Below are 27,996 nucleotides of genomic sequence, written 5' to 3'. Positions count from 1 at the left end.
CCAACGTTTTACCAAACAGTTTATTCTGTTTACATCTCCAGCAGATATGTAGCAAACAATATAATTTCATTCACATGTTGAAAGAAATATTTATTCTCCATTTGTCTCTGCTTTGGTCTTTTTTTTTTTGCTGAAAACAGTCGCCTACTATTGCTGCTGCTGGAAACAAGGTGAATTAGAGTGAATTGGAGTGAATTGGAGTGTATTAGAGTGTATTAGAGTGTATTAGAGTGTATTGGAGTGTATTAGAGTGTATTAGAGTGGGGTTTCCAGCCCAAAAGGAGCCGAGGCAGGCTGCAGAGTCTGGTGTTAATACTCCATGGGTTCATAGTAATCTCTCACATTACGCATTTGATCCTTACTATAAAAGAAACATTGATTTATTCTGTTGATTTGTAAGCCATGTTTTAACAGTGAGATTTAACTAAGGCTGTGTAAATTATAACTTAGTAAATCTACCTCTGTTGAAAGGTCTGTCATCGTGAGAACTCAGGTATCCTTTTTTATTTCATTTAATTCGATTGAGCAAACCTGAGACGCAAACCTCAAAGTACAGCCTCATCAGAAGAACAAAAAAAGAAAAGAAAAGAAGAAAGATGTACTTTGTGTCTCTGGTGGTGAACTCTTCACCCAGCTCTCATCTGTTACTGTTAATGTTACTTTCCCAGCCTCTTCCTCTTCCCTTCCACTATCTCATGATCAGTCTCGGCTCCATCATCAGAAAGAGTGAGTGCTGGACATGTTACACTCTCCCAGGTGCTTTGATGTAGTGCACCTATAGGGGGTGTCGTCCCCCGCTGACGCTCTGCTCTGTGATGTCAGTTCCTCCATCTCCTCTCCAGTGAGAGAACAGTCACCTGCTGAAGCATGATTGCGTTTAAAGCAAGCTTTCATCACATGCTGCCTCTTCAGCGTAGATCTCTGCGCTTCTGATACAACATCTTCAAAATAAAAAAGAGATGTACAAAGCACCATGCCAGTGTCTGCATATGAGTTATATACTCTTAACATGCTAATAATGCATGTCATATGCACGTGATGTAAGTTGATTCCATAAATGTAATTATAAGTACACAAATACACGAGATACAGCATGTGAATATACTTCCACCGCTTCATTGAGGTGTAGGGGAAAAATTAAATACATATTTTCTATTTTATTTTCATTAATTTCAAACATATAAAAGCAAAACAGCAAGAGAGCAGGATCAATGTAGATGTGTGCAGTGGGGTCCAGAAGTCTGAGACCACTGGCTCATTCGCAGGAATGGGAAGGTGTATTTATATAGCGATAAAATTATCAAAATAAAGAGGAAGAGTAAAGACAAATAACATTGCAGATAATAAACCATAATGGAAAAAAAACATGAATACTCAGTTATGGAAGGCTTGCCTGCTGCATAGAAGAACAAATAAATACCGTAAATGAATTTCTATACACATAAAAACATAAATTAGGCTCAGTGACAGACAGATAAATAATAAAGGGGGAGTTTCTGCTATATACAGTGCTTCCTCTTGCCTCAAACTTAAATAACAAACATGCAGCAGTTTATAATGCAGATTAGCAGCTGAAGGACTTTTTGTACTTTGCTTCTTAAGTGGAGTGGCATACATAATTCAGACATCCCAGCAGCTTTCAAACGTGTCCTGACTGATTCTTAATCGCAGCATAGACGCAGAAAACACAAGCAGATTTTTCACAGTAACAAAACCTATTTTGATAAAGTCTCTGAAAGTTGTTTTTTTAAAACCACGAGTTGTCTACAGATTCAACTATAATGTAAAACAAAGTCTTTGGCCCTGTGAGTCTGGCTCATGTCTGCAGGTAAGAAGGGCAACCTGACAGAGAGCCAGAGCTTCAGTACGTTCTGATTTACCTCATTGTGATGAAGACAAATAATCTGCTTTCAATCGACTTCCTGCTGGAGCACAATAATGACCATCTGCGTGCATGGGCCAGCTCAGCTTGTTGGTTCCACTTTCATTTGTTGTTATTGCAGCTATGAAAGCGCACCAGTCATTATAGATGAAGAAGCTTTTGTTGATTATGTATTCACAATCATATTTGACACGGCTGCATGTCAACATAAATAGGATGGTTAATTACATAACTATAAGGTGACGAGACTGGCTTACATTTTAGGCTCCATTTATCTTGATTGACAAGATACGTCAAGGTAATTAGCATCTCATGTACTGTACATGTTTTGAAAGACCTGACTGCTCTGAGCTTTCTTTTCATTGCTGCCTTTGTTCATGAATGAAGTAAGACCCGGTTCCCTTTAGGACTTGTCTGAATTATTGATATGGGTAACAATCATTCAAGTGACACTGTATACCTTGTACAATGTCGTCACATCACGTCACAATTTTCCTCCCACGATAAATCCAATCTCTTATTCTGAAAAGCTGGATACTGTATATTCAGATGGTTGGAATGAATGTATAAATCAATCTGGATGCAGATTTATGAAAAACTGTCAGATCTTAACAATCAAGCTGTATGCAAGATTGATTATTGTTCAACTTAACATTGTTTCACAAATGCATCTTGTGTTTGTTAAGGAACAGTTTAATGTAATAAAAGATGCTTATGTGTTCTTCCTTTGTCTCTTTCAGGATCTACTCATGAAGAAAACCTTCTCTTCATCGTCATCTTGTATGTCACAGCTGAAATCCCAACATCACACTGTTTCACACAGAAACTGAAAAGTTACATGTAACATTTTATGCCTGTTTATTTGGCCAGGTTTTTTTTTACCTTTGTTTGACACAGTTTGTATGATACTAATGAGACAGTTGTGCTAAGTATTTCTCTGGGAACTCACTGTGATAAAGAGGGAAAATGTAAATAAATTTGTTCGATATTTCCTGACTTTCTTCCGTTTATTTTCCTCTAAATGTGTTAACGACAAAATCTGTATTTGTGTTACTATTGATTATTTGTACCATATATATTAAGTTTTGTGTTTGTTCAGTTTTTCTCCAGTAGGGGGCAGAATTGTTTTGATAAAATAGTGGCAACTGTAGGTGTAGCGCTCAAAGACATTTGTTTTCCAGTGCTTTGAAATGACACGGCATGTCTGTAGAAATTTATACTCAAGTCAAATGGACTCTGGTCACGCTTGTGTACATGTGCACATCACACATCATATCACTTCTCACCAGTCCTCTATTAACATACCACAACAAGGCAATTCTAACTACATGACACAGACTCAGCGGTACCTGTAGAAATCAGGAATTGAGAATGAATGTTTGAGTTTGGCCTCTTTAAACTTTAACTGTACATATTTGATGCCAGATCCGCACTGACCCTCAGCACATCAGGTGAAGATCTCAGAGCACTTTTTCAGTGTTGTTAACTCTTCATCATTTCCTTCCCCACATTCTTAAAATAGGTGATTTCTCAGCACTGACAGGTTAAGTTAATGATCAAACCCAGTGATAAGGTTTCCAAGGCAACCGCTTTCAAAACAAATCACATTTCAGAGTGCCTGTGCTAGAGCAACAGCCGAGCATACAAACACTTGTGCATTTCGCTCACTGCAGGTCAAACATTTACATATTCCCTCGTATAATAACACATTTTGATTATTGTAGTGGTTGTTTATACAGTATAATATACCCACAGGAGTGCGACTGCATTATCTTGGTGATTTTCTTTGCAGGGACAGCTGGACAAAGAGTGGTCAGTCTAAGCAGCCAGTGACATTGAAACCTGGGCACTGTTCCACACTGTTGCTCCTCTTTCATTCACCCTGTTGAATCCAACTAGTTTAGACCAGTCACTATACTTTGCTGCACAAAGTGAAACACTGAAGCACTGTGATGTAATCGGCTGTGTATTTCTGATTGCATTTGTAAATCATAAACAGCATTTTTGAAATGTCTATTTTATTGCCAAACTGTAAATGTTGGTTATGGCACCTGAGGCATCGCATATAAAGTCATAAATCACAAGAAAGGAAAAATTATTTCTGCAAATTATGTTCGCTTTTCTAACTGTTCTGTAGTTTTTGCTTATGTCTTTTGAAATACACCTCTACCTATTCAGCCAATAAAAATACTTCTACCAAGCTGTAAAAGAAAAAAAAAGAAAAGGACAAAACACTTTGGTTGAACTGGCCAGAAATCATCTCCACACTAAGGCCATAACGAGATGATTCAACTAGTCTACAGTAGGCTATACAGCTTTATTGTTAGAGGTCATAGCTAGAAAAGGTTGGAAACACTGCCATAAAGTATCTCAGGATTTACAGTTGGCTACCTTATATTTTACAGCGCTGATTGAGTTTGCTGATTGAGTTTGGGATGTTGCTCTATCCACTGCAGGAAGGTGAGCAGCATCACCATCGTGCATCCACACTCTCAACACAAACACTCACACAGACCGACCCACTCTCACAAAAGTGTCCGTGGAGCTCCTCCCCTCTCGGGTTGAGTTACCTGCAGAGTCACGTATCACTCACCTGCTCCCGCATTGCCTCCACAGCGACTGTGTCTGACAACCTCCGACAAACGTCTAGCTGCGTCCTGTGTTGTGTTGTGTTGGACGCCAACCGTGTAGTTTACAGTTTTGGGATCCAAAGGTTGTACCTGGCAGCAGGAGAGTACACTTATCGATTATTTCCTGTGGAGTTTATTTGTTGATCGGCCGCTGATGACAGGCTGATGCGTCACGCGCTGTTTCGCCCGCGTTTGTCACCTTGAGCATCCCGTCCGGAAAACACCACTGTGAGTTCGTGTGACGATAAACACGCTCTTTTCTTTTCTTTTCTTTTCTTTACTTTACTTTTCTTTTTTCTTCTTTTCTTTTCTTTTCTTTTCTTCTTTTCTTTTCTTTTCTTTTTTCTTCTTTTCTTTTCAGCACATTGCCATAAAAAAAAGTGCACCCGTGTCTTCACAGTGAACTCCAACCTACATAAACATGAAAATCTCACCGCAAGGTCCACTCAGTGGCTGTTCTGGAGCTTTCCATTGTGTCATTTGGTCTTCCTCAGCAGATGGAGTTGCTTGGTTACTGTTTTTTGACTTCTCATTCATGTTGGTTTAAAACTTGAGATTGATTAGTTCCATTTATTTATTTATATTGATGATTTATTACAATTTCTTATAGTTATTGTAATCGTTTTATGTTATTATGTAAGTGCGTATCAAATGACTCAATGGATAATATTAATGGCAGCAGATATGAAGTGATTCTTGATACTTTATGATTAAATCCTGTTTTACTTGCACAGTGATGAATTTATGGAGTCATTCGCATTCCAACTTTTGGTGTTGGGTAAATCATAGACTAACGTTAATGTTGCTACTTTACATTTATATTTGATGCAATCCACAACCTTAATTTCAGCATTGAGCTCTGTGGTAAGAGGAATGTGCTTTGCTTGGGGTACAACAGGTTGATATACTGCACATTAACAACCAAAGGAGTCTTTCAGTATGGGGTTTTTGTCTTGGCACGAGATTGTTGTTCTCAGTGTGCTGGGAGAGTGAAATGAATGTTATGTGAACAAACAGGAATCATGTGTGTGAAATCTGAGCTGATTTTGTCTTAATGCCCTGAGTCAGCGAATGCGCGCTCCACCCTGCACCTGCACATCCAGAAGAAACCTGTAACATCATCTCCAGCCATCATAAGAATGTAATGTGATTCAGTCAGATAGCTGGATGACTCCAAATACATAAAATCTGATAACTGTTATCTCTTACAAAATGCTTACTCAGGGGCATGGAGCAAAGGGCACATTGCTCATATCAGAGTGAGCTCATATTTTTTTCTGTCACATTAGCTATACTGTCAATATTGCTCAATTTTAAATAAACAGCCTGTGTTTTGTACAATCAGGCTGAAGTTGTCTAAAAAGAAATGCTGCAAATACTGAGTTTGTTCCACCATTGATGTTCCTGTCAGTAGTGATTTATGTTCTCAGCATATGTCCCTGTTTTCTTAAATCCTTTGTTGAAGCTTCAGGTTTGTTTTGGGGCGTGTGTTGTCACGTTACTGTTACTGTTACTGTAGATACTTATTGTGTTGCTGCTGTTGCTATGCTTCCCATGTGGGTCCAAAATATCTTGTGGCATATATGTGGCATTGGATGTGTTTCAGAAAAGCTGAAACTATAACTCTGTTATTTTATTGTTGTGAGGTCATATGACATAGATCCATTTGTTTTGTGTGCTTTTCTCATATTGCTGTATCATTTGTGTCGTGTGTTTGCACAGTTACAACAATACAGTAACGTTGCTGTCATTGTCTTTTGTGTGTTGAAACACAAATCCTGGCTGCGTTCATTGGTTTACATTCGGGTTTACATAATGACACACTGTTTATCAGACAGGCGCGGTGTTGTGATGTAGAGATGTTGGTTAGTTTGTGAGGATTTTGGAGCCTCTTGTGTGTATCTGAAGAGAATTTTTTCAATCCAAAATGACGTTTAAGATGTGAAAAAAAAAAACAACAACACAGACCACATGACTGATACCACAAGCTTAAAATATGAGACTGTGGGCTGTGCTGATTTGTTGTGACAGATGCAGCATGGAGGAATAACACAAAAGTTATAATCATCCTGCACACTCTGCGTCTACTTTTGTCTGTAATTATTGTTCTAATACCCTGTAGTTACCTCTGAATAAGTTTGTTATTATTGGACAATAAGCACCTTAGGCTGAGTGGAGGAGAGGTGTGCAGACAAAGGGCCTCTTGCCATAAGGTTGACAACACATGACACCCAGCCTCTCCTGCTCTGGCTTCACCTCCCTCCTGAAACCTGGCATCGGGCCAGAGCTGGAAACAATAGAGTGTAGAGAAGATGACCAGATAGTTAGGGACAGAAAGAGGAAGTCTTTTTGTTTGTGCAGACTTGCTAAAGTAAATACGAACAGTTTTCTTTCCTTATTTGCATTTCTCTGTGAGATTTTGTTGCGGTAGTTTTCGATCAGGGGGTGGGGTGGGGGGGGCGTGGACCTACATGTGGCTTTGTGTAAATAAAGTCATACTTTATCATGCACTGACTCCGGCCCAGGTTGTGAAAGCTATTGTTGTGATTCGCCCTGTCTTTGTTTGCAAAAGTTCTGAGGAGATTATCTGTTGAGAGCGATTATGTTTATGATCTGCTGTGAGATAAGCTTGAGTGACCGCACCTCTAACCTATAACTGTCATACACAGTATTTACCCTGAGCATGTGTAGTGTAGCGCTGCTCCTCACGAAATAACAGATTTGATCTTCAGAGAGGAGGTAGGGCATGTCTTGAGGAAGTGGTTGTGTTATAGCTTGGTTAAAAAAAGGGACACTGAAATGTTCTTACCTAAGTGACATGAGGTCAGTATTTTATAGATTGGATTGTTCTTTACAAACACTTCAAAAGCTTGCTGGAGACACAGGATCCTAACCTCTCGCCTCCGATTAATAATACAAACTGGACTGGTTGCTTAAAGCGATACGTGGCTCCTTGGTGTCTAAAAGTCAAATAAGGTAAAAGGTGATTATTATATCAAGTATTAGATAGTGTTTGAATATTTAAATAGTATAGTATTTAGTAGTTCACTTTAGCCATTAACTGAGGAATGTTTATTTAATGCAGTAATAAAACCCATAAAAGGATTTAAAAGGAAACCATTATGTTGTGTAACATGACTTTAGGGTCCACAGCTACAGTATATACTGACACTCTGTATGTTCAGCCAGTGTGTGCTGTAGGCCTGATATATATTACATAACCTTGTCAGTGCGTGCCTTGACAGACACATCACAGACACGAGTCTCTTGGCTCTGAGGTAAAGGTGTGGGAGAGTTTTGTTCTCTCATTTCCTGCTCACAAGAATCTCTCAGATTTATATTTCATACCTGTCTCCTTCGAGGCCACGCTAAGGATCAAGTAGTTAGCAGCAACTGTAATGTGGTTGTAAAACCCAACCACATTAAATAATTTGCAGCTATGCAGATATAGTCATCAACAGAGTGGATCTAATTACACAGTACATATCAGCCTGCTGTCTTCCATTGTCTCAGATCAGTCCCCTGACTACCAGCAGTACAGGCCCAACACCTGGCTCTCCACAGTGGAAGAACAGGCTGTTCGGTAGACGACTCATCAACTTAGCATATTATTTCTACAACCGTTATAAGGTGTCTACAGCTTTTTAAGGTTGTACACCGTGGTCCGTGTATTAGAGCTCACCCTGAAAAATAAAAGATTACCTGATGCAACAGGTTTTCAAAAGGTCTTTTTCATTGCTAAATAATGCGTGTTTGTTTTGGGTGGAAAACCACCAGCCACTTTTCGTTCTGCGTGTCTCACTATCACTTACGCTTTCTTTCCCAGATTCTCATTCTCACTGTTTTTTTGTTTTTTTTTCTTCAGGTGGATGCCTGAAATCATGAGTGTCCTGGAACCTCAGACGAGGCAAGCCAAGTGAGTATCGTACACCTTCCTGCTTCCCCTACATATCTAGAGAATCACTAACCCAGTATGTGGAAGGTGGTGTGGGTCAGGGACCTCAGGCACAGAGCGTCTCTGTTGAGAGTTGTTTGCTTTGCCTTGGTTCCTGGCTCCAGCCTCCCTCCATGCCCTCCCCCCTCTCTCTCTCTCTCCCTTTTCCACTCTCCCCCTCTCGCTCCCTGGCTGGTCCATATGCTCAGAATCTCAGGCTAATCTCATCCAGTGCTGGCCAGTCTGTTCTCCGTATATCTCTGTGTGACAGTGTGGGAGATTCCGAGGGTTTGTGACACTGACATCCAGAGGTGCAGTGGAGAAGATGAAGGGCGCACAGCGTAACCCTGTCTCCTCTTCTTGTCATTGCAGTGGAGTGGCCAGATCGGACAGCAAGATCAGTGCCAAGGCCCTCTACGGTAAGTGGCTGCATGGAAGTGCGTAGAGGAGTTGGGCCGTTTTTGTCAGTAGGAGTATTTTATTGTTGGCCCGCTTTCAAGACTTTGCCCTAACATGCCTTTATTTCTTTTGCATGAGTCACTACAGTACTACACTATGACTTACAGCTTAGAATTAAGGAGATTGTTAATAATTACTTGTCAAGGAATAGTTTTACTATTTATTAAGTATGTAGCTTATTCAGATGTTGTACAAAAACTAGTTAAACTCATAAATGAGCCACACTGTTGCACTGGGTGGCATTTTCCGTTATTATGATCAACAAGGACACTGTAGTTTATTTTGACACAAACACCGCCCTGTCCTTATTGACCCTGTTTGACTAATGTTTGCTAAACGATACAAGGCCCCGCTTTTGCAGAGTACTTTCCGTTTTTAAAAAAATGAAACTATGTGTTTAAAAAAAATGTGTCTTCAGCAGGAACAAATCTTGAATGGAATACAGTACATAATCCACTCCTTATGCCTTGATATCTCTCCAAACTGTCAATAGTCGAGCTGTGAGCATCAGCACTGTAATTGACTCAATTCACCACAATATTCAATTTGCTATGCAAATGATTCTGCCAGGAAATCCGGCACTCTCGCTCTGCAGCATGCTGCTGCAGCCCCATGGCCTCGCTGCACTATCACATGCTCTCACACACACACACACACACACACACACACACACACACACACACACACACACACACACACACAGACAGTGATAAAAGGGGGCCAAGGTTCTGCTTAGGGGCCCCGCCGTGCTCAGCCTGCTGACACCTCTGTTAGGCACTGAGAGGGAGGCTGGGCTCCTAAAGGGAACATGACTGTCTTTGCTTTATAGTCACATTCTCATGCGTGCAGATGCATATTTATGTTTTGCTGTCTTTTTGTGCATATTTTGAATTGAAGGACTTGCTATAGTCATTGTAATGCTCTGTATTGACAGGCTGCATCACTGAACTGTCATGACTGCGGTGGCTCTCAGTAATACAGTCATGAAATGCTTTTACTATTTCAGCAGTTGCATGCTTGTGTTAGGGTGTGTTTGTGTGACTGAAATTAGTTATGTTACATTAGCTGGGAGCGCAGGGTGTGCCTGTTTTTAATGTGTGGTTGGAACAGGGTGGGGATGCCCATGTCTTGCAGGTGAATAAAAGATGCATTGAAAAGTGAAAAGAGGCAGACTCTCACTCAACTCTGGTCCTCCCCTTTGCTGCCTCAGACATTAGCTCACTGGTCCCTACCAGAACCTCCTTCCACACTGCCAACACAGAGGAACATTGTATAGCACGTCGTAGGCCCTGATAGAAACCTGCACCAAGGTATGACAAGACAACCTGCTTTCCTGCATGGCTGCACTGTTCCAAATTTAGAAATCGCCTCAAATGACAGATGACGGTATTGCAGTGATGCAAGATGCTCCCAAACTATCTGACTGCGCACCTCGTCGTCTGTGAAACATTTTTGTGCCGTAAATCATCCAAATATCCACAGGATGCGCCCCCACTCTTGTGATCTCAGTGAAATATCCTACTGTATGCGCGACGAGACTGTGCCGTTTGGTTGGCTCGTTTCATCTTGTGTGGCAGATGGTCACCACCACCTTCTCACTGCAGGATGATACCAGCACGCCTCCATGTCCTCCTGAACCAGAGAGGCAGGAGAGCGGACAATATTGTGCAGCATCCGTAACAGCAGCAGACATTTGGATAGATATGGGTCTGCGGCTTGCTCCTTGCTGAATAAACATGCAGAGGAACAACAGCAACTCAATCTCCCATATGCAAAACTCCCCGTCATTCACGTGTTGAAGGGCAGCAAACAAGTGATGCAAATGACACGCAGTCCTCCCACCCGATCTGTTATCAGCAGCTCGACCTTAAGTAGAGCAGAAAGATGCCACATCAGACTCAACATCCCAGGACTTTGGACTATCAAACAGGCTTTCTTGACTTTCTCACACGGTTTGTGGTTGAGGTTGAGGAGCATGTCTCTGTCAGGTAAAATGTGTTCGGACCGAGTCGAAACTTCCATCTCTTCCTGCTGCGCTGTTCTTCCTTTAACCTTTGTGCATGTGTTTAAAATTCAGTTGAATCTCCATAATGGATTTGAGTACATTAATTCCTTTCAGTCAGCACCATTCCTGAATATCAATCCTGTTCTTTATGTTTGATTTGGTAAATCAGTGATTTTTGTGGCGACATTTTAAAAAGTCAACAGTACGTCTTTGGCTTGATACACAAATGCACAATGTAAACCGGTATGAATTTGTTCAACACTAGTTTGAGAGAACAACTCAGTGGGGGATTGAGGTTTGTTGATGTGATAGTTTCTGGCGACACTTCCGTATCCAGATGATGCCTCGGGGTCAAATCGAAAAAAACAAGAAACAAAACAAAACAAAAAAACAGGCCATCTTGTTCCAACGCAATCGCTTATTGTATGAGTTATCTGTGGTCGGACTTGTTCAGTCTTTTGATGTCGAGATACAGGATTATATTCTCTTTATTAATCAAAGTGAAATGTAAAAAATGGTTCAGACAGTTGAACACTTTCCTGGCATTGCATCAAAGATCGTTACTGTCTCGGTTTTCGGTTGAGTCAGGGTTCATTGTGTTTAAAGAGCGGTTATTAGGGAGGTCGGGTTGTCTGATTGATCTGGGCCATGTATTGGTTTGATAATCTGCCAGGCAGCCATGTTCATCACTGGTCATTGACTCTGGAGAGCCCTGAGGATCTGCCCATCTGCCTGCTAAGTGGCTCTTATTGCAAGCTGCCGCAGCGCTTTGAATTGATTGGCATAAACGTCAGTCATTAATAAGACATGGGGAGAGCTCGACTTTCCGAACGACACCTGACGCTTGTGTTTCACCTGTGGGGAACCAAGCAGGAAGGAATCAGCAGAGAGGAAATGGCAGCAACAGGAAAGACAAACGCTTGCGTCATTTGGACAGTGACAGCGGTTGAATGGATATAGTGATCTCTGAAAGTCTTTTTTTTGTTTGTTTTCAGCGCTGCTAAATATGGATCAGCCACAGAATTATGAAGCATTTACATCACAAAGATTAATAAGAGGATATCAAATAGTGGAAATATTGGAATGTACTGTACGGCTTGGACACATATTTTGTTAAGTGCTATACTAACAGCAGGGCTTTTGTGTCGCAGTCACCCTAAAGCACATAAAGCAAAGTGTGTCTCAACGTCTGTATGCTGAGAAAAGCAGAGCTGTAGATGGTGCGGCATTAAAATGTTGACTCAGTTGGGTGGGGGACAGAAAGAGACTTGATATGAGATCTGGCAGTGGAGTTGATAGGAACATGCTCTCATTTAACCGTAATTGTTACCTGCAGACTATTCACTTGGTAAATAGGTCAATGAGAACACTGGCCCCTGCCAAGAGCGCAGGCAACGAGGTGAACAATGGTGCCGTGAGTGAGTGTCTGGATGTGGATATTGAAAAACTTTAAATGGGTCTAAATCAGATTTTTGATATCTCATACAGGATTTTTGTAACCAAATTCCTGCAAAACTAATGACATTCCCATCAGCCTCGTCTGTACTTTGTGTTTCGTAAAACAAGATGGTGGACATGGTATTCCTCATTATCATACTGCTTATCCATTTAGAGTCATGGGTGAGGGCGGGTTACAGGTAGCCAGTCTCACATGTAGACACAAACACCCCATTCATGCTCACATTCACACCTATGGGCAGTTTAGAGTCGCCAATCAACCGGACCTGCGTGTTTTTGGTCTGTGGGAGGAAGGCCCCAACTGGCATGACCTGCAAGATAGGTTGAGATACTGTAACGCTCTTTTTACCTGTCTGAATCAAACTTCTTTGAGCTGTCTCCAAACTGTCCAAAATGCAACCGCTTGGCTTTTAACCAGAAATAACAAGAGATCACAGATCACAACGATTCTTTCCTCCCGCCACTAAATTCCGTATCCATTTTAACACACTGATGCTCGCCTTTAGAGCCTTGCACGATCAAACACGCCCATAAATTGCTGACCTCCTCCTCCGAAACCAATCGGTCTACTAAAACAAAAATTACTGGCCGTCCCTGGAACCTGCTAGAAAACCTGAGGTGAGCATGCTTTTCAAGCCGTGGCACCCAAACTATTGAATGCTCTGCCCCTGTCCTTCTGATCCATTCACTCCTGTGACGTCTTCCTTTAGCAGGTGAAAACAGTTCGCCTTGGTTAGTTTGTCTGAATACGTCCTCCATTTTATCTTATTGCTTTTTATTTATTTCATTGCTTTTTATTGTCTTATTTGTTTTTCTTGAACTTTTTGCACTTTATTATGACGTAAAGATCTGTGACTATTGTGATGGAAGATGTGAGGCCTTATGGATATTTTGCTTATCAGTTCATCTGGTTGCCTTTTCACTATCCATTAAGTGTCATTGTTCTTTTAGTGCGCTTCTGTACAGTTACGGTTACAGACTCTCTCTCTCCACTTCCTACACTCATATTTGAATCTAATTCATTTGCCAAAAAAGAAACAAAACATACAATAAACAATTTTAAAGATTCATTTAACAGCATTATTATTATTATTATTATTATTATTATTATTATTATTATTATTATTATTATTATTATATTACTTAATTTTCTTTTGATTGTGTTTTTGCCTCAATAATTGTGCATTTGAAATCTGATATGGTGACAACCTTACTCTCAGCATTCCACCTCCTGTTTACCGTAATCCCGCCTGCCTCACTGCTAAATAGGTTTAATGTGTTGTGACTGTGTTTCAAGTTAACTGTACAGCATTTGTACGAGAGCTGACTGATATGCAAACAAAATCATATCGAGATCATTTTGGCAGATGTTGCGTTTTGTGGTATGAGTCACGATTTCAGTTGTAATGTGTTCAGTCATTTTTGCATTTTCATTTTTACTGAAAAAAAAAATCAAAATGTTGATGATATGATTTTGAGTTGGGTCACGTACAGAACAAGCATGTTCCCTTATGTCTGGAGAACATGAATTGTAGACCGGGGGCATCTCTGTAGCAACACGATTCCTCATTTATGGTATGTTGTGACACATTTTACCTTTATTAGAAAAGGTGCAGCTCCTGTGATAATGATATTGCACTTGGCCATATTGCAATCGATAATATTCTGATTAAATGTTCAGTCCTAATTTGTACGTAATAGAAGGTTACATGTGACGAATCACAATACATTGCCACAGATGAGGACGTAAGCACGGCGCTGTTCAGAAGTAGCATCACTGACTTTTGTCAGTAAATCTGTGCCTCAGACTGGTCCCTGCTAGGCGCGAGTTTTAATACAAGTCTTGCCAACATAGCCTACTATAACGTTGGATTAGGCAAATGAAGTCACAAAGACTCTTTGATATGAGATTTTTTAATAATTAACTTCTCAGATAGGACTTTCTTCATTACACTTGCCCTCTGGCAGGACACTTTTGGACATAAATTGTGCTAAAAGATTTGAGAGAATACAGTTTGACCTTTGTTTCATTTTTTGCAGAGAGAAGTGCATTAACATTTAAAGAAAGGCTCATGATTTACTGTCTGTAGGACAGGATTTGTATTTACTTCCTTTCTCTTCCAAAATAAACAACAAAATATGTAATTTGCCCAGGAGTGCCCAACGCTTTGCAAACAACTGTGAGTGGATACCCAACAGTACAGTTGGTAGTGAGGTTGCCCCACATACACACACACACACACACACACACACACACACACACACACACACACACACACACACACTAAAAAAAAAGTGCACACATAACATGTCTGTGTCACTTCCTTATTGCCCTGCTGATCTTTTCAGCTGGCACATCAGTGGTTCAGTGTTTCATTTCATCTGGTCGCTGCGCTGAAACGTTCAACATGTGGACTTATGGTCAGTGTTACTGCTGCTGCTGCCGCTACATCGCAAAGGATTAACAGTAAAATCACAGACAGGACTCGGTGGTTTCTCAGTTTCTCACTTTGAATATCTTTGTTTTCTTATCAACAGAACAGAGGAAAAAATACTCCAACTCAAATTTTATCATGCATGAGACGTCGCAGTATCACGTCGAGGTAAGATCTTTTCTGTCTCTACGAAAAGTTAAACACGTGTTTTTTTAAATGTGACACTTTATGTACTTTATTGAAATCAAGCAAAATATATATAAAAATGGAAAGATTGGTAAATCTCACCTCATGTGTAAAAGTGTTACAGCTGAGGTAAATGGATCAGTGTGAGAGGCACTACGCTTCAGTAAAGTGAAATAAAAAGTTAATGTTTAATAGAATTTTTTGCAGTAATAAAAAACTCACTATGATCGATTTCAGACTTTTCCATTTTCCTTTTGATTTATTATCATTTTGTATTATCTGAATGTTTATTCAATTTACTGTATTATTATTATTTAATCGCATATTTATGTACCTGTTAACCAGACTGGTGGTAACCGGGAGATAAAGAAAGGCAACAGAGATACCATAAAACAAGTTTTTGTTAAAAAGAGACCAGATTGTGTATTTTTAAATGTGTATAAAAATGAGCAGTTAAGATGGAAAATCTAAAAACTGGCGTGTCGTAGTAAAGCAGTAGTTTTGTCCCAGTTTGAATTCAGCTGTGGACCACACCATTCCTCCCTCTTTCGCTCCATGTTGTTTCCTGTCACATTTTCCTGGTTAAAACTGACATAATGCAAAAAAGGCTTAAAAAATAAAAAAAATCTTAAACTCGTGCTCTGTAAATGGATGGATCTATAGTTTAAACAAGGTCAGTGAATGTGAACAACAAGATAAAAGCAAAGCACGTATTATAAATGTAGTGTAATAAGTGGTTTACTGGTGTTGTTCTTTTGCCCAGAGATAAAAACTGACAGACTACTTAATGTCTTGATAACATCTCATTTACGGGAACGCCGCCTTAATAAAGTTGTAACGTCTCTGACAGCAGCAGTGGGAACCTGATGTTGGGAAGATTCAATCAGAGACATGCTTCAGGTTAGGGATGGTGTTGAACTATGTCCCGCGTCTGCGTGGATAGGATTTCTCTAAATGCCTCCCCATTATCACACATGGGCAGGTAAACACAGATAACAGACAGTGACAGTGGCGCCGCACGCAGACTCATATGTAGCAATACGGCTGTTTTGACATCAGATAAAACAGGGCAGTAATTTAAGATGCTATATAACAAGGGAACCTGAAAAATGTTGCATCAGTTGAAATAATTTTGCAGTAATAGTTCTAAGAAACAGGCCTGAATGACGATAGAGTCCAGTTAACAGTTACAGTTAAAGGAACAGCTTGACCCTTTGGGACAAAAGCTTATTTGCTTTTTTGCCAAGAGTGAAATGAAAACATCGATACCACTGTCATGTCTACATGTTAGCTTAGTTTAACAAAAAGAATAACCAAAAAAACAAAAAAACCAAATCTGCCCATCATTAAAAGCCACTATTAAACACTCTGCTAAGCTAAGCTAACTGCTGGCTCCGCCTTCATCTTGACAGTTAGTGATGTGTGTGTATAATTTTTCTCATCTCACCCTCAATTCTCAGCATGAAAACAAAAATGTATATTTCCCAAAATGTTGTACTATTACTTTAATACAAACAGTAAATAATGTATATTTCAAATTCCCACCAACAACTTTCCAAAGTAAATCTGTCCTGCTTTCCATACAGACAATGACTTTAGTTCAAACCAGGATCATTTATCAAACTGTTTGTTTCCCCTCAGCATCTCTCCACGTTCATTATGGACAAGACAGAGTCCATTGTCACAGTGGACGATGCCATTAAGAAACTGGTTCTTCTGGATTCAAAGGATAAAATATGGACACAGGAGATGCTCCTCCAGGTCACTGACAATGCGGTCAGACTGCTGGACTGCGACACACAGGTAGCAGCTCCACACCTGTCCACACATCGTGCACTAAACGTGAAATGAAACGTCACATTTACAGATTGCTTATAAATTATTTACAGGAGGCCTCCAATACAAAGTGGGTGTGTTGATTCATCAAATGAATGTATTTGCTGGGAAGGAAAGATCTAATGACAGATGCCGTTGTTGGTTTATGGTTTATTTTTATGGGAAGTGCAGGATCCAGTGTTTTAAGAGCTCGCGGTGCATTGATATTGACTGCTTGTTTTAATCTGTCTCAAAAGATATCCAACTTTTTTTAAGTGGCAAGACTAAACTGCTCAAGTGTCTAAGGGGTAGATGAGAACATTGATAGCGCTCTCATGTCTGTATAGTACGTATGAAATTACAGCCAGCAGCCAGTTAGCCTAGTTTAGCATAAAGACTGGAAGGGGGAAGTTTGTATTATTTTATCTCACTGAGGACTTTGCCAACTCATGTTGTTCCTTCTCCACCTCCACCTCTTTCGCTCTAACTACTATTGTGTCGTTCTCCTGCAGGAAGAGTTGGAGAACTTTCCTCTCCCCACCATCCACATGTGTCAGACGGTGCTGAATCAGACACGCTACACATCTGTGCTGCTGCTCGTGTGTCAGGACAAGGAGCAGCACAAACCCGACATCCACTTCTTCCACTGTGACGAGGTGGAGGTGGGTCTCGGTTTGAATTTTACAGGCTTGGCTCAGTTTGCGTCCTTTATTGTCCACGCCCGATTGGTTGGCTTTGTCTTTTATGTCATTCATAAATCTAAGGGCCTGTTGTTAGAGTGCTAGGTCAGATTTCAGTGCTGTTCGTGGCTGTGGGTTTGTGTGTATCCTTTTACATTTTGTTTGTCTTGTTCAGAGATTTTAGCGCATGAGAAGATCTACCACTGAAAGGCAGTAATCCAATAACCACTAAGACGTGACCTCTTTATTGTACAGAATGACTACTAGTAAGTTCAACAGAGGCGTTTACAAGGCATCGTGGATCATCATCGACATTCACTAGAGGATATGAATATAACAACCTTTGGTTCATCGCCATTGTCTTAATTGAAACAATATAATGAAAGTTCTTACTCATCAAAACTGTGATGCAACTGTCATTTGGTGTGAAGGAGGAGCAGAAAGCTTGGCACGTTCATAGTCTTTAAGATTCAGGAGAAGAGCTGGATGAACTGATGAGTTTTATTTCACCACACACAAGCTTTTCTAGAGCAGACATCACAATACAAACAAACACAGTACGCACGTCATCGCAAACCCTATCTATTGCCTGTTTTTTGATGTAATTTAAATAAGTTCACACTGCTGAGAATCCTAACGTAAGTAAGAAGGGTACAACAACAGCAAAAGCGTGGGCCGAGTGCTCTTTATTTTTGGCAGCAGCCAGGGATTTGTGTCGTAGATGATCAAAGACACAATGATTGAAAAACATGAATTTGGCTGTAAGCTTTAAATCCAAATGACAAAGGATCAGAAACAGGACGGAAACCAATTCTCAGCATGAATGCTGCACATAAACAGTTAGAATCTAATTAAAAACTGATATATCCTGTCCTTTCTTCCCCTGCCGTCCTCATTCCAGTCCTCAAAACAGTGATGCCAAAAACTGTGCAACACTGAACACAAATATGTGGCTTAAACTGCACAGAGAGGCATCACTTCTATCACACCTCTCCTCTACCTCTGGAGACATGTCAGATGTAGGCAGGCTTTATAGAAGTGAAGTGTGTAGGATTTTAAACTGCGCGAGTCTAAGTCGGACACAAGACGAGCCTGTAGGTGTCTTATCCAGAGCACCTTTCCAACAATGTTGCATTTGAGACAGGAAAGCTGCAGTTGGAGGCAGGGAGGTGAAAGAACATTTTTCTCTAACTATTGCATATTGCAAACTGCATACTGATCTGTGTAACGCTGTATACACAGTTCACATGTTGAGTCTGCCTCCCTGTGTTTCTCCTCGCTCTCTCCAGGCTGAGATGGTTCACGCAGATGTAGACAGTGCCATTGGAGACAACAAGCATGGAAAGAAAATGAGGCTTCAGACTCTGAAGTGAGAACATTGCTGCTGCAGACACACACACACACACACACACACACACACACACACACACACACACACACACACACACACACGCACACACAGTCTAATGGTGAGACTGATCTGTAATCAGTAGTAAGTGAACTCGATGTTAGGGTCCTGAAGGTCTCCTCCTAATCATCCAGGGTGAACCAGGAGAAAATGAAGCGTCACAGAGAAACCATCCTCCCGCCCTCGGTGCCCAAGGGCCCCTCACGTTCTCCGAAGGGACGAGTGGCGGCCACAAGCACACAGGGTGAGAGTGCTCACAAGAATACACTCTATACATGCACCGTTCATCAAAATGATGTTCTGTCAGTGGCGGCGTTCTTATGTTTTGTTTGTGTGTGTGTGTGTGTGTGTGTGTGTGTGTGGATGTAGCTAGACAAGCCCCCGGACAAAATGACACGGAGTCGCATGAAAAGCTGGCCCAGCGCATTGAGAAAGATGTGGTGCGTGTTTGTTTTTATTTTTATTTTTATCCACGATGATATTGTACAGCTCCTTTCACTGTCTCACGATGCTGTATTCTACATGCTAAACCCCGGGATTTGTCTCCCACAGCAAATCCTCAACTGTGCCCTGGACGACATAGAAATCTTTGTGGCGCAGGTGCAAAAGGCAGCAGAGGCCTTTTCCCAGCTCAACCACCGCAACAAGAGTAAGAAGAATAAGAAGAGAGGACCAGCAGGTCTGTCTCCCTTTCTTCTGATCTGGTGGCACGAATGCAGTGACAATATGTTCATATTGCTCACGTCGCCACGTTTGTGTCTCTTTGTGTCCTGTGTTGCGGGACATCCACTGATGTATGTGTGGTAGTAGAGGCTGGTTTTGGGCTCTGATAAGTAATACAAATCTCATCACTCAGTTTTAATCACTGATGTAATATTATTACTTCTTATTCACTCCAATAGAGTGCTGATCTGCTGTATTACTCTCCTGTTACACCTACACCTTTGGTGATTGTTCAGTGCGCTTCTGTCTGAATTGCATTATTTTTTGTTGTTGTATGTTTTTCTCTGACAAATTTAAAAAGAAGAGTTGAGTTGAATTTTGCATGGAGGCTGGCAGGGGATGCAGATGAGATGAGTCAAAACTATTTTAATCTTTACAGGAAGTGACACCAAAAGTGTGGTCCTAATAATTATTAAGAGAAGTAATAATATTTGTAATATTATGTATTGTATTACTGTACAGTGGTGTGATGCTGTGTTCTTACCGTATATCACCACATCTCATTACCTGTGTCGTGAGACATACATGTAACACACACGTGAGTCTAAAAAACAATCTGTTGTTGTCTGCGTTCGAGGTCAGGGGAAAACACACGTGCAGTGACTTTTACTTTTACACACATCATTTGGTACTAACAGCACCAGCACCAGAAACGTGTGTTGCCCCTGACTACACAGACAGGTGTGCTGAAAATGAATGTATTCTCTATCCAGAGAATCAGTTTCTCAACATTGGGGTCAGAATCCCATGTGCAGTCACTTGTTAGACAAAAGATTTGTAAGCCTCATGTATTGATTGATATGTTTGGTTTTTTAAATATTCCTAATTGAAAAATAAAAGCAGTAGGTATGAGATATATCATACCCTTTACAGTAAGCACAATGGAACTTCACAACTCCTGAGAATACAATTTAAACGTATATCACACTCAAATTGACGTCACATAACTCTCTGTATTTGGGGTCATGAGAACTACGGGACCTTCTGGGTCCCAGGTTGAGAAACTCAGATGTAGCACATTCTTTCTTGGGCTTTTACTTTCTGTCTAAGGTGAAATTTTCATCTGTGAAGCTGTTTATTAACTAACCATGATTGTGTTGCTAAACTTTGTTTCAGCGGAGCCATAAGCTAAAAAGACATAAGATAATACGAACGAAAAATAACATTTGGGGTTACGACTGTGAACCTTGACCAGAAAGTAAAACCTGTGTCTGTAATGTTTCTGTATGGTAAGCTGGTAACTCAGGAGTCTGTGTGTGGTCATTGTTGCTCTGTTTGTTTACAGAGGGCATGCTGACGCTACGAGCCAAGCCCCCCTCTGAAGCAGAGTTCATTGATAGCCTGCAGAAACTGAAGCTGGCCTTGAACCTCTTGGTGAGATATCACAGCTCCTAACCTCCCCTGTTCTTCCCGTTCATCGTCAGCTGCCTCTCTCCTCATCACCTTCTCTCTTTGTGTCTGTCACTGCGCCCCCTGCAGGCCAAACTGAAGAAACACATACAGAATCCGAGTGCGTCTGAGCTGGTTCATTTCCTCTTCGGCCCTCTGGAGCTGGTAAGAGCTAAAAGTCATGTTCAGAACAGGTTTTTATGGATGAGGGCTGTCGTACAAGGCGATAACATCAGCATGAACACAAGGCAATTTTTTCTGGATGTCAACAGTACAGATCCATTCACTAAATAAGTTCTAAATATCATTGGATACCCTCAGTGTTGACGCACAACCACAGGAACATCTGACAACGGTACACTGAACTTTTTTTTAAAAGCACAGAATCAGAACAGTTTAGTGTTTGCATTGTCGCCATAAAACACTCCTCTTACTGTTTTTTATTTTTGTCTGGCACCACATCCACTGCTGCTCTGCTAATCTCTCACCAGACTGGAGCGACGTGGCTTTCAGCTCTGGCACAGGCGCTGCCGCACTTACATAATGTTGGTTTCCCAAGCCTCAGCGTGCAGCCACACCCCTCGATACTGCTGGTTAGAGACACAGAGCAGTGATTAGGCTCTGTGTTGATATGGTGCTGTAACCTCTGGACACTCTGGATTTGTTTGATAAGGTCGAGATAAAGACGGAGCAGTAATAAGTGTGGCCCCATGGCTATTAGCTGTCCTCGACAATCATTCTCAGTACACAGCAGCTTCAGCCACATCTGTCTTCTATTTCTAATCGCTTTAGAGTTCAAATGAGACATCATTAGTCTGTGTTTTAGTGGACTGAAATTTGTGACGCAGTTAACTGTCAATATTTAATCCACAATGTTGCTATTAAAATGTTTGTTTAATGGCTGTTGTTTATCGCTGTTTATTTATTGCCCTCAGGCCTTCTACAAAAGTGTCTTGAGATTGAATGGTGGAAATATATTGTTCCCAGTTTTTGTGGCATCAAGCATTAAACTGTCAAGTACTGAAATAGATATTTAGATGCTCCCTCTGGATCTTAGTCTTGTTTATTTCTTCTTTGTAGAGAAATATTTTTATATGGCCCAAACCAAGGGGGAAAAAGTACCGGTACTAAAACTCAGGCATCATTGTGTCACCACTGTGTTACATTTACAAAAAAAAAACTGCATGTGTCTGTATAGACAAAGCCTCTCTTCTGTGGTGTCACATCAGTATGTCTATGAATGGGTCCACAGGTGCTGCAGAGCTTTGGGAGTCCTGAAGTGCCGCGTTCGGTCATCTCTCCTCACCTTTCCAAAGATGCTGTTGAATTCCTGCGGGGACACCTCAGCCCCAAAGAGTTGACCATCTTTGAGCTGCTGGGGGAAGGATGGACCAAACCCAGGTACATGTGTATCAAGGCTGGCTCAGTCTGAACGGATGCGTAGCTTAAAGGTCACCTATTGACGATGCCTTTACTCCTCCTGCTCCTACAGAGCAGAATGGTCCAGGGATCAGTGTGCTCCTCCTTATTACCCGAAGTTTCGTAACGGCTGGGAGCCGCCGATGGAGCTCTTCAGGACAGCCCCATGGGAAACAGAGGGACCCACAGGGCTGGGGTCCCCCAGCAGCCCTGATTATAGGAAACATTCAGCGGAGGATGTAAGGGTTATATATAATGGCTGTAAATGCACTGATCATTACAGACCCCAACCCTTGAAAACATAACACTCTGCCTGTATTTTCAGTTTTATGGAACTCATTCCTCAAGCTCATCAAACGGGTGAGTAATAAAATCCTTCACACACTTTCTCACCAAACAACACAAACACAAAAACAGGTCAAACTGTGATAAAATGTGTCTTAACAGGTCTTATAACGGGAAGACCCACACCCGAAAATATGCCAAAATTCGCTACCACTTTGTAGCGCGGAATGCCAACGAGCTGTCAGTGCTGCAGGATGAAATCCTCGAGGTGAGGAACTGTTTCTTCTTTCCTTGCCCTTTGTGTGAAGCTTAAACCAAATATAGGTGTGGATGTGGTATATGGCAGGGATGAAGCCAGCCCTCTCTAGCCGTCAGCGAAATTCAACATGTCAACTTTGCTGTATGTGATTGTGTCCGGTGTAAACAAGCTGTAAACTGTAAAGTGAACAGACAGTTCAGGACACAAACCAATATTGAGTTTAATAGCGGATTTCAGCGCTGCGAAGTGAGATGTGTGCATCGTTTCTCACAGGTTATAGAGGATGACAAACAGTGGTGGAAACTACGGAATCGAAGTGGCCAGGCCGGCTACGTCCCATTTAACATCCTGGACGTGGTGAAGATAGAGGAGCCAGAGGGCAACTACAGTCAGGTGACTTGCCATGCATATTGTTTATCTGCAGTGTATTACCTATTACATTATTACCTGTATTAACATGACATTCTTAACCCATAAAACTATGAGTCTATGAGGGTTCTTCTCTGCATGAGTCCTTAAAGGAAAAAATCCTCTCTTTTTCTGACAGTTGTTAAAATCGCAGCCATCAGTGTCACATTTCGCATCTCTGAGTATATTCTGCAGCTGCTTGCTTTATTTTTAGCAACTAGTTAAACCAAACAACTTGATGTCATGACAGAAAGTTTCCAGCAGCTACACTGACTTTTGATGACAGAAAATAATTTACACTCATTTTTGCAGAAGTGTTAAGTAATTGTTCGGACACCAAGTTTGGACTCAGTGGACCACAATGCAATGCAGCCATGTTCTGTTTTAAATAGATGTTTTGTTTTTGTTTTTGATACCTTGAACATGCCATATGTGTTGGTATCACTTTCACTCACCTCCAGTTATCTCAGCTGCAGAAACTCTGGCATGTTGTCAGGAATGAATTTTGGGAAATGTGGGCAATCACTAACTAAAGTTTATGGTAATGAGACAGGTCAAGGTTTCTTTATCAGAGCTTGTGGATAAATTTGTTTTGCAGAGTAGGAATCACTGCTTCCAAAAGTACAGATGATAATTAGGGCACTTGGACAGATAGTTCATTTGCTACAGAGTGTAGGGATCATGATAAAGAGATTTTCTAGAGATAAATAAGTAATCAGATGAATATGAGACACAGATAACAACAAAATTACTTCATTACAAAATGTTATCACAGTAGAGTCGTGTCATCTGAGCTCTGGTTCTAGATCAGTGCAGCCTCTTGTACAAACTCTCTGCTCTTATTGTGACCCTAGACATTGTGCAGCATTAGCTGCTCTCACTGAAAGCTTGAATTCCTAGAGACACACACTGCACTCATATACACTGTATGCAGGTTCACCAACGCCCTGCAGCAAGTATTGCATGCAGCTACTCCTCCTGGTCTGAAATACTTTCACACACATACTTGGCTTTTGGCTCCTGGGCAAAAATGTATCAGCCAGAATGAGATGAAAGACAAACCTGTTTTTGGAATAATATCATCTGTGTTTTTTCTCATGAACTTTGTTTGTGTGTGTGTGTGTGTGTGTGTGTGTGTGTGTGTGTGTGTGTGTGTGTGTGTGTGTGTGTGTGTGCAGCAAGGCTACAGGACGTCACCTCCTGGTTCTGTGAGCCATGGAGACAGTTTCAACATGGGTATACAAAAAGACAAAAGTGAGTGAACACAACAAAGTAACCAAAGTCAGATTTAGGAATTACAGATGTAGAAGCAGCTTTTACAAATAGTTCATCTATCCTGTTTCTGTGCTGCAGTGATGGATGATGTCACCTCTGAGTTATTGATGATGATCACTGCTAACAAAAGCCAGCCACCCGCCAGGAAGTTCCGTGTGGAGCGATCATCTGGCAGCCAAGTACCGCTCGCCTTTGACTCAAACCCAGAGCAGGTGACTGCATGGCTCAACGCAAAAGGTTTCTCAAAACCGTAAGTCACCCATGACGCTCATCGATCCAGCAAATCAAAATACCTCCTCACACCTTAAAGAGTAACTTAACACCCCTATGATAAGCTTGTCTTTGCTGATCTCCAGTGGTTCAACCTCTCGCCTCGCTGCAGTGATGTACAGGTGCACTCCAGGAACCTGTGACATCAGTGCTGGGTGTGGCTACAGGTGCAACAAAGCAAAGAGGCTTTACACTTTCAACCAGTGAGGGCAGCGAAACATTGCTTTTCAGCCTGGTGTTGAGTTACCCTTTAAGTTCTGACTGAAATTTCAGGAAACATTAAAACCTTCCCCCGTGTTTCTACATTGTTTATGCACTGACAATAATAGATACAGCAGTTGCGGCTGTAGGGATGGCAGTGTCAGTCAGTCTGTCCGCTACTTTAGGTCAGACTGAACTATCTGAACATTTACTTCATAGCTTGTCATAAAAAAATTTGTACAGACCAGGATGGATGGAGAATGAATCCTATAGACTCTGGTGATCCCATGACCATTTGACATTTATTATTTTGAGTAAAATATCTCAACAACAATGAAATTTGTTGCACATATTCATGTTCCTCTCAGGAAGATTTATCATGAGTTTATTGAATTTTTAAAACTGGTTTATGAGCAAATACTTGAAAAACTAATCACATTCCAATCAGCTTCTGCTGTAGTTTGTGTTTAGTGCTCTTAAGCAAATGTTAGCATGCTAACACGCTAAATTAAAATGGTGAACAAGGTGCACTGAGCACAATTACAGATAATTAAAGATATTTTGTTAATTGAACGCGTTATTATTGAGACTAACAGCAACATGTCCCAACTAATGTGTCGTTTCCAGATGTGTCAACTGTCAACTGTTCTTACTTTAGGTGTCATCAATCTTTAAGGCTTCCAGAGAACCAGCACGTACACTATCATGATACTGGAAAAGACACACCCCAAAAGAATCAGGTATAAATGTTATTGATTACACCTGTGCGTTTCTTGCCTTGTCTTGTCTGCAGGACGGTTGAATGTTTGGGGATCCTGACGGGAGCCCAGCTGTTTTCCCTCAACAAAGAAGAACTGAAGGCGGTGTGTGGAGACGAAGGCAGTCGTGTCTACTGTCAAGTGACTGTACAGAAAACACAGCTAGAGGTTGGTCACACACCTGTCTGTACCTGAACATAAACCCTTCACACACCTTTTTTATTCATGGTTAGACAAAAAAAAAATCTAGCCCAGAAATGAATACACCTGTAGAAATGTTGAAATCCTTCTATAGAAATGAATGAAACCGCCATGTCTCAACTTAGTCTTTATCTGGGCATGTTAAGACAAGTGAACACACAGGAATACAAACGCTCGTGTCAGTGTCAGACTGTTAGGGAGTCGCACTTTATGATTAATACAAAAAATGGGTGTGTACATGCAGTGATCAGGCCAGAGCTAACTAGGCAGGATTATTTGTCAATTTAACCCCTTCACATTGTGATTTTCTATATTCATTATAACAAGCATGTACAAACAGTGCAGAATGAATGAAAAACCCCGAAGTGAAGCTAAATGCCTCTATAGCAAGTTATTAGTGTCAAATATACGTGTGTCACGTTTGAATTTATATTTGTGGTCTAAGGAAACTCGTCTACTTTGGTATCTTGGTGCAATCGTTTATCACATTTTTTGGCTGCAGAAATATATAAAATAATAACTGTGACATTATAAATTACCTGTTGCATTGCCCATATTACTATAAATAACATTAGGATATATGCAAAATTTGGAGTGGTGTTTTTCCTTCCATGTGCATCCATTATCCCTGTAGAGACCCAGTACTGTACATGTACATTACATTCTCGCTTTTGCACAACATTTAGGTTAATTATACAATGTGATGTCCTTAATCATCTTACATCTGACCAGATCATTTGCTGTGTGTCTTCCCTTGTTTTGACATGCCCTGATAAAGACTTTGTATTTATTTTATTTAATTAAGCAGAAATTATTCTTCGATAATAAAAGTGGCACTCCTTAACCAGCCTGTTGCCTTTACTTTTACAAATTTGAATAGGAAAATTCAATAAAGAGGAATTCATCTTCTTTTATTTCCATACAGCAAACCAATGGAGACTCAGAGCTGCAGGAGATCATGAGGCGGAGGCAGGAGAGAATCGACTCAGGCAGCAAAGACTGAAGCTGCCGACCAGCACGACCCATCCGGATGCTTCTTCTCCCTCTTAAATCAATCTACCGTTAATCATGACCCACAGTAGAACATGCGTTATATGTTGTATACATTTTAATTGTTGTATATTTATTTTGTATCATGCAATGTGTATGTATCCAAGTGTTTTCTCATCTAATTCTTTTGCTTTTGTCTTCATTGTCTCGTTAGACTTTTGTCATGAAGAGATGTTTGTGTACGAAAAGAGGAACATATATAATGATGTACAGTTTGGTTTGTGCGGGTGTGTATGTGAGTGTGTGCGAGCATGTATAGGCACGTGTATGTAACGTACATATTTGTATGAGCAGTGTAGTCGATGTGTATGCTCATTGTCATTAATGCAGCTGTTTACTTAATGACCTGGTAAATAAGTAGATCTTAGCTGTTGCGTATCTAAATCTGTGCCAGAATGTGTGACACGTCTTCTGATATATAGCCAATTATTTTCACATCACTGTTTACAGCTATAGAAAATAATAAGCCGTGCTCTTTGATAGTCCTCTGAGCAGATATCAGAAATACAGCACTCATCCTGGTTGGTAACTGGAAATCAGCAGTCGGTCTTAATCTAAATAATCTTGCTGTTTATAATCAGAATTCAGACATTCACCACACAGAAAGTCACAATTATCCTGCATGAAGTCATCGTCGATAATTGTGAAATGCTGTCATTAATATGGTTTTTTGCAGCATAAACTGCACTGACAGGAAAATTAAGTAGTACATACAGGAGAGTACATTGCTCTGCTATGAATAATTAAATGAAGACTTAAACGAAACGATATAGGGGGTTTGTAAATATTTTGGGACACAAGAAGATAATCAAAAATAAACTTGGTAAATATTTGATATCACATCTTCTTTTGTACATCATTTTAGT

The 27,996-nt window shown here is 40.7% G+C and overlaps 1 protein-coding gene and 1 long non-coding RNA gene across 3 annotated transcripts; one reads left to right on the top strand and one right to left on the bottom strand.

Annotated features, from left to right (window-relative positions):
- Nucleotides 1-6: 6 nt before the first annotated feature.
- On the bottom strand, nt 7-4,586 carry LOC147818188 (uncharacterized). Its single transcript, XR_015438224.1, has 2 exons — nt 4,476-4,586; nt 7-941 (listed from the first exon to the last, which is right to left on the bottom strand). It is a non-coding gene; the product is annotated as an uncharacterized LOC147818188 (long non-coding RNA).
- Nucleotides 4,587-4,602: 16 nt separating this feature from the next.
- On the top strand, nt 4,603-27,970 carry eps8l2 (EPS8 signaling adaptor L2). Of its 2 annotated transcripts, XM_023422474.2 has the most exons (21): nt 4,603-4,740; nt 8,378-8,428; nt 8,819-8,865; nt 14,907-14,971; nt 16,631-16,792; nt 17,317-17,466; nt 18,774-18,853; nt 19,027-19,136; nt 19,262-19,332; nt 19,445-19,571; nt 20,901-20,989; nt 21,095-21,169; nt 22,257-22,405; nt 22,497-22,662; nt 22,749-22,783; nt 22,871-22,976; nt 23,241-23,360; nt 24,554-24,629; nt 24,729-24,900; nt 25,915-26,047; nt 27,006-27,970. In XM_023422474.2, the coding sequence occupies exons 2-21, from the start codon at nt 8,382-8,384 to the stop codon at nt 27,081-27,083; spliced, it is 2,058 nt and encodes a 685-aa protein (XP_023278242.1). In that variant the 5' UTR covers nt 4,603-4,740; nt 8,378-8,381; the 3' UTR covers nt 27,084-27,970. The 2 variants fall into 2 exon arrangements, with proteins under 2 accessions (XP_023278242.1, XP_023278244.1); XM_023422476.2 differs by lacking the exons at nt 4,603-4,740; nt 8,378-8,428; nt 8,819-8,865 and adding an exon at nt 14,762-14,789.
- The last annotated feature ends 26 nt before the right edge of the window (nt 27,971-27,996 follow it).

This window comes from Seriola lalandi, unplaced genomic scaffold, assembly GCF_002814215.2.
Source record: "Seriola lalandi dorsalis isolate HSWRI2012SDOR001 ecotype SW California unplaced genomic scaffold, Sedor1 jcf7180002054682, whole genome shotgun sequence".
NCBI classification, from domain to species: domain Eukaryota; kingdom Metazoa; phylum Chordata; class Actinopteri; order Carangiformes; family Carangidae; genus Seriola; species Seriola lalandi.
Note: the sequence above shows the minus strand (reverse complement) of the source record. Positions and strands in the feature narration are given on the sequence as shown.

Excerpts from the sequence above, each read along its gene's own strand:
- eps8l2 (XM_023422474.2), top strand. The coding sequence starts at position 8,382 with ATGCCTGAAATCATGAGTGTCCTGGAACCTCAGACGAGGCAAGCCAA. Across the intron at positions 8,429-8,818 it reads CCTCAGACGAGGCAAGCCAA|TGGAGTGGCCAGATCGGACA; the intron begins GTGAGTATCGTA and ends TTGTCATTGCAG. Across the intron at positions 18,854-19,026 it reads ATGAGGCTTCAGACTCTGAA|GGTGAACCAGGAGAAAATGA; the intron begins GTGAGAACATTG and ends CTAATCATCCAG.